The sequence below is a fragment of the Manis javanica genome, chromosome 14 (genome assembly GCF_040802235.1).
Source record: "Manis javanica isolate MJ-LG chromosome 14, MJ_LKY, whole genome shotgun sequence".
Lineage (NCBI taxonomy): Eukaryota > Metazoa > Chordata > Mammalia > Pholidota > Manidae > Manis > Manis javanica.
In genome coordinates, this window is record NC_133169.1 from 68,234,083 (window position 1) to 68,244,269 (window position 10,187).

General features: G+C 35.4%; 1 protein-coding gene across 1 annotated transcript in view; it reads left to right on the forward strand.

Annotated features, from left to right (window-relative positions):
* LOC140846059 (olfactory receptor 14A16-like) overlaps positions 1–4,291 on the forward strand; it is a 121,897-nt gene extending 117,606 nt beyond the window's left edge. Inside the window, exon 3 of the mRNA XM_073221470.1 lies at positions 3,340–4,291. Within this exon, the coding sequence (XP_073077571.1) occupies positions 3,340–4,291 (952 nt within the window). The remainder of the gene's footprint in view (positions 1–3,339) is intronic.
* The last annotated feature ends 5,896 nt before the right edge of the window (positions 4,292–10,187 follow it).

Genomic DNA, 10,187 nt, shown 5'->3' on the forward strand with positions numbered 1-10,187 from the left:
GAAGAGGATATCATTTTTCATTTCATCTTCTTGGCTCCCTCGATGAATATTACTTGAATATATATAAGTGTACTGATTTATCGGTAGCCCATATGTTCCATTGATCTATGCATCTATTTTTATGCCAGTACTTACTATTTTGATTACTATGATAAGAATGCTTGCAATGAGAGAGTGAGAGCTTCCAACTTCGTCCCTCTTTTCAAGGCTGCTTTTGCTAGTCAGAGTATTTTTTTTATTTCATACTAATTTATGATAGTTTCTATTTCTGTGAAAAATGGCATTCTAATTTTGATAGGGATTAAACTGAATCTGTAGATGGTTTGGTGTAGTATAGAGTATTAACAATAGGAATTCTTATAATCTGTGGACATATTTCTTTTCCATGTATTTGCATCCAGTCTTCCTCCCAGTCTACTTTCTCTACAGTCTACACTTACCAGAGAGGGATCAAGGTTAAGTATAACATGACATGCTTCTCTCCTACTCAAAAGCACCTGTGTCTTTCCTCTCACAGTAAAAATTAACAGCTTCACATGAAGTGCAGTATTTCTGATCATGAAATCTTTTTGTTCACTCATGTTCTAGTCTCTTGTTTCCCTGCTCCCCCGGAGATCACCAAGCTCACCTGTCACACCTCCGCTTGTCCTCTTAACTGACCTGGTGTTAGTGGCCCTCCCTTTGGGACTGCACTGTATTCTCTTCCTCCAGTCTCTCTCCAGGGCCTCCATCTCCTGGCGAGAGACAGTGCATTCACGCTCACCTTTGGACTTTGACTCTCTGCATTGCTTTTAATGACGTATTGCAGTCTACTGAGTCTGACCCATAGTAGGCACTCAATAAATGACTGAAACGTTGGATGCTAGATTAACTGGAGTCCTGTCACAGATATGTAAACCACTAACAAAGTTAAAGTATAGCACACTGATCGCACTAATAATTCAGTGAGATTTAGTACTGGCTGATACTGACTGAGCAGGTTAATGGAGAAAACAACACTATATTCCCTTTGGAATAAAACAGCTTGATAAATTACAACTCATGGATTATGGTTAAATACACAAGAGTTCAGCAGGAGAGGTAAAATGGTCAAGCTCTTCAGGTCTCCTGTTTTTGTTCTTGATGGAGTTATTAATGAAGCCAGAGTTGATTATCATACAACTCTTCAGAGGAACCAATAAATCTAATGATCTCAGTTGAGATGTGTATCCTTCTGTTCTTGTGAGGTCAGTAAATTTCACTAGAAAAAAAGCTTAAATAGACAACTGGAAGTTTTATTTACCAGGATTTGGAGGTATACTGTTAAATATTTTTTTGGAAAAATCATTTTAAATATAAAGTATTCTAGATTTAAAATTTCATTTTGTATTTGAAACAAAGTAACAGTAGTTAAAATACTCATTTTACATGAATGAACACTAAAAAAATATCTATAGGGATCAATTTATTCTGTGGTACACAAATTGTTCAATTAACAATATCAGCTTTTTTGAGGTGAGTTGCAGTGGGAGAGAATATTTTTATTAAATTTAAGGTGCTCCACTAATTATGATTTTTAGTGGTTTTATTAGAGTATTACATTACTATCTGTTAGTGCTGAATTTAGCATTAAGAATACTAAAGTGAAAGTGTATAAAATCTTAAATGAAATAATTAATGAGAAGTAGACAGTAAATAATGAAGACCCTCAAGATGAAACTAAAATTAAAACAATGTTGAGTCTTCAAAAAAGGCGTGTTATATTTTTCAACCCCTAAAATATTAATGACATATATGAGTCATATTGTATCTTCAAGGATTCTATGAAGCATTATTTCTTAATCATTTAATATATCACAGTAGAAGTGATGGACAGATATGGACATCTATTTATCATGATGAACACCTGGGTTTTTCTTAGTCTGTCACTGAGAGGCTACTACTGATCTTGCAAAATGAAGAACTCACAATATTTTAACAGGGACATCAGCACATGTATATCAAATCTAATTTTATCATTATGAACAGGTATTTTAAGTCACCCCCAAATTTTTACATCTTTGGAATACATTCTAAACTTTATTTTGTTTTCATTAAAATATGTGTAATTATTTCCACTAATATATTAAAATTGCTTTATATTATTACTTTCCCAAACCTAACAACCATTATTTACTGAAGATGTTCACACACTGTCCAGCACCATGGAGAAAAGTAGAACATAATATTTTATAGAATTAGACTAAGGAGAGTGTGTGTGATAGAATATTGTATAGTAAAGGCTTAATATTTAACCACATTTGCATGAAGGTTGATGAACAAAATCTGTACAAACAGAAGGTATCAATGTGTTACTGCGAAAAGAGGAAAATTACACTCGGCCAACCAAGACTGAATTTAGCTCCTGCTATAAATGGTCCCTTCTCCCCCACCACGTATTTGCATTCATCTTATGTTAGGGATAGAAGGAGACAGTAAAATAGATGGGGAATAGGTGAACGTGGAAAATATCATACTTGCAAGTTCACGTATTGTGGGACTGGAAGTTTAGACATGATGAAAAAGAAAAAACATTATGGAGAAACTTTTTAACTTACTAAATATGGGGGAAAAGTCAGATAAAATGTGAAATAATAGGAGGAAGTGATAAACTGATGAATATAAGGCCAACAATCTCAGGTCATACACTGTAGGATTTGATACCTAAGGTAGTCAGGATATGTGTCACATAGAACCACAATGCATATATGCATAAAACCACCTACTTTTATGATAAATAATTTGAGTATTATGAATGAGAAAAACGCAGTTAGGTCTATCTCTATATTAAAATGTTAAATGTAAGAACATCTCCAGATTGAGTATTTTGTAAAGAGAATGTAGGTTAAATAGCTTATAGGATTGAGGAAAGTCTGTAATTCAGTTTTTTAAAAAACTATTTACTGTTCAATATCTTGGAAGATGTGCTGAAACAAACGTTGTTAGTCATGGGTAGGATGTAAGGACATTAAGATTAGGACACAATTTAGCAGTTATTGGTTTGTTTCTCAGAATTCATTTATAGATATGGGGAGGTGATTTTCATCAGGACATTTACGTTAAGATCGGTTCAAATTTTCAGTCCTTCAGCATCTTTCATAGAACATATTTGGGTAATAAAAATGGCACGTCCATGTGCACTGAGTATAACGTGGTTCAGTAAAGCAGTGTTATTCAGGTACTGTTGGTGATCATCCCACAGGAAAGGAGTAACATTTTTAAGTAGATTGTGTGATGACTATATGAATATATAACTATCTTGTAAGTTGAATATGGAAGGACTTGAAAATGACGTTTCATTTCTCCTTTTTTTAAATACAGATTTATGTCTCCAAGCACAACAAATCTCACAGCTGTGACAGAATTTATCCTCATTGGATTTTCTACCAATGAAAATATGTACATGTTGCACTCAGTGCTCTTCACCTTGATATACTTCTTTGCACTAATTGAAAATGTCCTCATTATCATGATCATAACTTTGGACAAGCGTCTCTGCACCCCCATGTACTTCTTCCTGAAGAATTTGTCCTTCTTAGATCTCTGCCTAGTTACATTGACAATCCCCAAATCCATTGCCAACTCCTTGACTCACAGTAACTCCATCTCTTTTCCTGGCTGTGTAGCCCAGGTGTTTCTGCTTATGTTTTTAGCGACTGCAGAGCTGAATCTCCTCACCGTGATTTGCTTTGACCGCTATGCTGCCATAAGCCACCCTCTGCACTATGAGGTCATCATGAATGTGAATATGTGTGTTCAGTTGACAGCCGTGTCCTGGCTGGGTGGGGGTCTGATCGCCATAATGTACACGGCCGGTACCTTCTCCTTATCCTACTGTGGTTCTAATGTGGTCCATCATTTTTTTTGTGATATCCCACAGTTATTGGCTATTTCTTGCTCAGAAAACATAATAAGAGAGATTGTACCTATCCTCATTAGTGTGGTATTGGATATCTGCTGTTTTATTTTCATCACTGTTTTCTATGCCTACATCCTCTCCACTGTCAATAAAATGCCATCAATAGAAGGTCAGTCAAAAGCCTTCTCCACTTCCCTTCCACATCTAATTGTGATTGTGTTATTTCTCTCCACTGGTTTCTCTGCTTATCTAAGGCCGATTTCACAGGCCCCTTCCATTTTTGACCTTGTCATTTCTATGTTCTACACTATGGTGCCCCCGACCTTTAATCCCATGATATATAGTCTAAGAAATAATGCCATAAAAATATCTCTGGGAAAGTTGCTGAAGGGACTATTCACCCAAAATCATTAAGTATTCCATCTTTTAATTCAATAACAATTATCATCAATAATTATATGCCCATTATTTTGTAATATTTTTACTTAAAATCCTTTGAATAGGCTTTTTAGAAGATTTTTAGGTTTGTAACAAAATTGATTGTGATGTACAGAGATTTTCCACATAACCCTTATACCCACAAATACATAGCCTCCCACAAGAGCAATATAACTAACTAGAGTCATACTTCTTTTAAACCAAGAATGTAACGTTGACATCTCATAATTACTCAACATCCATAGTTTACATTAGGGTTTCTATCTTAGTGTTTTGTATTCTATGAGTTGTATAAATGCAAAATGATATTACTCATGAGTATAATATCACACAGAGCATTTCACTACCCCCCAAAATCTTCTGTGCTTTGTCTGTTTTTCTCCCTTACTTCCATCAGCTTCTGGCAGCCACTGAATTCTTCCATTCTCCATAATTTTGGCTGTTGTAGAATGTGATATAGTTGGAATCATGCAATAATGAACATTTTGAAATTAGCTTCTTTTACTTAATAATGGGCATTTAAATTTTTCTATGTCCTTTTATAGCTAGACGGCTCATTTCCTTTTATTTATGAATAATATCCCATTGTCTGCATGCACCACATTCATTTACCTTTTCACCTGATGAATGCTACCTTGGCTTGTTCCAAGTTTTAGCAACTAAGAATAAAGTTACTATAGATATTCTTTTGAATTTTCACTTGTGTACATATGTTTTCACCTCCTTTGGGTAAATACCGAGGAACATGTTTGCTGGACCACATGATAAAAGTATATTATGGTTTGTAAAAAACCCACCAAAACTGGCTTCCAAGTGGCGGTACCATTTTGAATTCCTGTAACTAACATGTACGACTCTCTTGTGCTGCACATTCTCAGCAGCATTTCTATTAATGTCTGGAACTGGCAGTTCAAATTGTGTGCAGTGGTATCTCATTGTTTTTATTTTTATTTTCTTGATAACATATGATATGGAGAATCTTTTCAAATGTTTCTTTGACAACTGTCTGTCTTCGTCAGTGAAGTGCCCAATTTTCAGAGGGACTATTTGTTTCCTTATTGTTGAATTTTATTTGTTCTTTGCATATTTTGAATAAGGCTCTTTTATCCTATATGTCTTCCATGAATTATTTCTCCCAGCCTGTTGCTTGTCTTCTCTTTCTTTTGATATTTTCTTTCTCACAACAGGAGTTTTTAATTTTACTGTAGTCCAGGTTACCAACATTTGCTTTCATGAATCCTTCCTTTGATGTATCTAAAACGGCATCATACAACTAAGGTTATCTAGGCTTTCTCTTAGGCTATCTAGCAGGGTTTTATACTACAATGCTTTGCATTCAGGTCTAAGATCCATTTAGAATTAGATTCTGAAAAGTGTGTACAGTCTATATCTGAACGATTTTTTCATGCCAAGTTTTTCCAGCAACATTATTAGTTGAATAGACAATCTGTTCTTTTGTCAAATATGAGTTGATTATATTTACAAAGGTCTATTTCTGAGCTTCCTATTCTATTGCATTGACCTATTTTATGCTTTTTTGTCATTACCCCACTATCATGGTTAATGTAGCTTCCAACTAAGTCCTGACATTGGGCGGTATCAATCCTCTAACTCTCTTTTTGTTCTTGGTTTTATGATGTGACTGGTTTTGCTTTTTAAAACATTTTTATTGTGGGATGATTGACAAATATAATTGCATTTGTGTGTATATTTATTCAGTCATTATGTTGTACATCTGAAACAAATATATTGTGTATCCTAATAATAAATAAAAAATATGCAATGTGAAAATTTTATATACATATATATATTTATATGTAAGTATATATATTGTTGAATCATTACCAAGATGAGGATAGTTAATGCATCATCAACTCACATAGTTCACATAGTTCACAGTGATGAGCGTTAGTGATAATTTATAAGATTTATTTTAAGCAACTGTTAAATATAGAAAAAACATATTATTAACTATAGTCACGAAGCTCTACATAAGATCCTCTAAACTTTTCCTTCTAACTAAAAAGTTTTACCTTTTGACATTCATCACCCCTTTTTCCCCACACTGAAGGCCGACGCAGCTGCCATTGTATTCTCTGTAATATCAAATCGTTTGCTTGTTTTTTAGATTCCACACGTAAGTTTGCTCACCAATGGCAAGACTTCCTTCTTTTATACTGTTGAATGATATACCATGGACTTTGTGTGTATGAATTTATTTGTGCACTTATCCATCAAAGGTCTTTTAGGTTGTTTCTACAGCTCGACTTTTGTGAATAATGTGGCAGTGAATATGGGTGTGCAAATCCTCTTTGATATACTGATTTCCATTCTTTCAGGTACATCCCAGTAGTGGCATCACTGGATCAAATGGGTTTTATGTTTTAAGTTTCTGAGTCACCACTGCACTGTATTCCATACATAGACTGCTCCAATTCACACTTACATCAACAGAGTCTGAGGGATACCTTTTCCCATATCTTGTTGATATTTGTTTTCTCTCTGACAACAGCCATGCTGAGATATGTGAGATGATACCTGGTTTATGGTTTTGACTGCTAGTTGTCTGTCCATTAGTGATGTTGAGGCACCTTTTCAATACCTGTTGGCCTTTTGCACATCCACTTTGGAAAAATTATACTCAGGTCCTTTCTTCATTTTCTTTCTTTTCTTTTTTTTTTCTTTTCTTGTATTTTTTTTTTTGAGAGGGCATCTCTCATATTTATTGATCAAATGGTTATTAACAACAATAAAATTTTGTATAGGGGAGTCAATGCTCAATGCACAATCATTAATCTACATCAAGCCTAATTCTCATCACTCTCCAATCTTCTGAAGCATAACTAACAAGTTCTTAGATGGTGAACAAATTCGTACATAATGAATAAGTTCTTACATGGTGAACAGTACAAGTGCAGTCATCACAGAAACTTTCGGTTTTGATCACGCATTATGAACTATAAACAATCAAGTCAAATATGAATATTCGTTTGATTTTTATACTTGATTTATATGTGGATCCCACATTTCTCCCTTAATTATTATTATTATTTTAATTTTTAATAAAATGCTGAAGTGGTAGGTAGATGCAAGATAAAGGTAGAAAACATAGTTTAGTGTTGTAAGAGAGCAATTGTAGATGATCAGGTGTGTGCCTGCAGACTATGGGTTAATCCAATCTACACAAGGGCATTAAAACATCCACGGATGCAGAAGATTTCTCTCAAAACAGGGGAGGTGAGGTTAAAAGCTTCACCACTGTTGATCCCCAATTTCTCACTTGATGGCCCCCCTGGGACTGTGCATGTCTTAGGTTGTTCCTCCCTTGAGGAATCTTACCCGTCTCTGGCTAACCAGTCATCTTCCGGAGCCAAACAGAGAGATGTAAAGTTGGTAAGTGTGAGAGAAGCCATATTGTTTGAAAAGGTTTGTTTTTTACTTCTTTGCAGATTTATGGCCTGTGGCTTCTATGCCCAGCATTTGTCTTGAGGTATCTTTACCACTTGGCTGAATTATGATACTTCTTAAATTCTATATGAGGCACGAATTCTATTTAAGGGTTGTAATTAGGAAGGAAGAAGAAAAGCTATAGAGGTAGCAGATGAAAGAAAACATGGAAAGATTGATTATTTCTTTGACATATCTTCTTGTAGAGTAACTTAAGCATGTATAGGTTTTAAACTACTAACTAAATTGTGCACACACATTAACATAATAGGAATACAGTTACAAAATCAAAGCAGATCTATAGTTACCAGCCATCTCCAGTGAAGCCAAGAAAACCAGTTAGGCACCCTCGGCATTTGTAAAAATTTGTCTAAGATATTATGGATATTGTCCAACTGTACTTGAACAGTCTGACAGAAATCAGACAAATTAAAACTACCCATTTCTGGGAACTGTTCACATCCTATATATTCTTTTAACCGTAGATACTCTGTAGTCATAAGATTTTGGAGTGCTATAACTTGCACTTCTCCTAATTCGTGGTTGAGTTCCAACAGTATAGATCCACTCAAATTGGTGGTTTTACTGTATGCACAGGCCAGCTTAGATATCTCCTTCTTAATTCCAATGGCAAGTCCAGGAAACGATAGATGGATGCAGCTACAACTGCAGCATCGCCTGGATCTTTATGGAGGTTTTTTGATGATCATCTTCTGGTATGAGTCTTCCAGAGACTGCTGATGTTGGAAGATCTTTTTCATATAATATCTTAGTTCATTTTATGGGTAGCCAAATTAGGCTTTGATCTTCTGTATAAACACAGACCCTTTGCCCGCACTTTGATATACCCTTTATACCATTGTGTAGAACTCATTGGAGGTCACCACACGGGAACTGCTTTTTTGTTTTCTAAGAGAAAGGAATATTATCAGAAAAGTGTATCTCCATAGCCGATCATCTGACACCCTTTAAATGATCAAAAGTAAGGATATTTAAAGCATGAGTTAATCATTGATTTACCATCAGTTTATCCAATCAAGGAGTAATCCGCCTTTTCATTCTTTCTTTATTTTTTGTTAATCTTTAATCTACAATTATATGAAGAATATTATGTTTACTAGGCTATCCCCTATACCAAGTCCCCCCTATTAACCCCTTTACAGTCACAGTCCATCAGCATAGCAAAATGTTGTAGAATCACTACTTGTCTTCTCTGTGTTGTACAGCCCTCCCCTTTCTCCCTCCCCCCACTATGCATGCTAATCTTAATATCCCCTTTCTCCTTCCCCACCTTATCCCTACCTACCCACCCATCCTCCCCAGTCCCTTTCCCTTTGGTACCTGTTAGTCCATTTTTGGTTTCTGTAATTCCGCTGCTGTTTTGTTCCTTCAGTTTTTCCTTTGTTCTTATACTCCACAGATGAGTGAAAACATATGATATTTCTCTTTCTCCGCTTGGCTTATTTCACTGAGCATAATACCCTCCAGCTCCATCCATGTTGCTGCAAATGGTAGGATTTTTCCTCTTATGGCTGAGTAGTATTCCATTGTGTATATGTACCACATCTTCTTTATCCATTCATCTACCGATGGACATTTAGGTTGCTTCCAATTCTTGGCTATTGTAAATAGTGCTGCGATAAAGAGGGGTGCATCTGTCTTTCTCCAACTTGATTGCTGCATTCTTAGGCTAAATTCCTAGGAGTGGAATTACTGGGTCAAATGGTAGGTCTGTTTTGAGCATTTTGATGTACCTCCATACTACTTTCCACAATGGTTGAACTAATTTACATTCGCACCAGCAGTGTAGGAGGGTTCCCCTTTCTCCACAGCCTCATCAACATTTGTTGTTGTTTGTCTTTTGGATGGCTGCCATCCTTACTGGTGTGAGATTATATCTCATTGTAGTTTTAATTTGCATTTCTCTAATAATTAGCGATGTGGAGCATCTTTTCATGTGTCTGTTGGCCATCTGTATTTCTTTTTTGGAGAACTGTCTGTTCATTTCCTCTGCCCATTTTTAAATTGGATTATTTGTTTTTTGTTTGTTGAGGCATGTGAGCTCTTTACATATTTTGGATGTCAAGCCTTTATAGGATCTGTCATTTTCAAATATATTCTCCCATACTGTAGGGTTCCTTTTTTGTACTATTGATGGTGTCTTTTGCTGTACAGAAGCTTTTCAGCTTAATATAGTTCCACTTGTACATTTTTGCTGTTGTTTTCTTTGCCTAGGGAGATATGTTCAGGAAGAGGTCACTCATATTTATGTCTAAAAGGTTTGTGCCTAGGTTTTTTTCTAAGAGTTTTATAGTTTCATGACTTACATTCAGGTCTTTGATCCATTTTGAATTTACTTTTGTGTATGGGGTTAGACAATGGTCCAGTTTCATTCACTTACATGAGGCTGTCCAGTTTTGCCAGC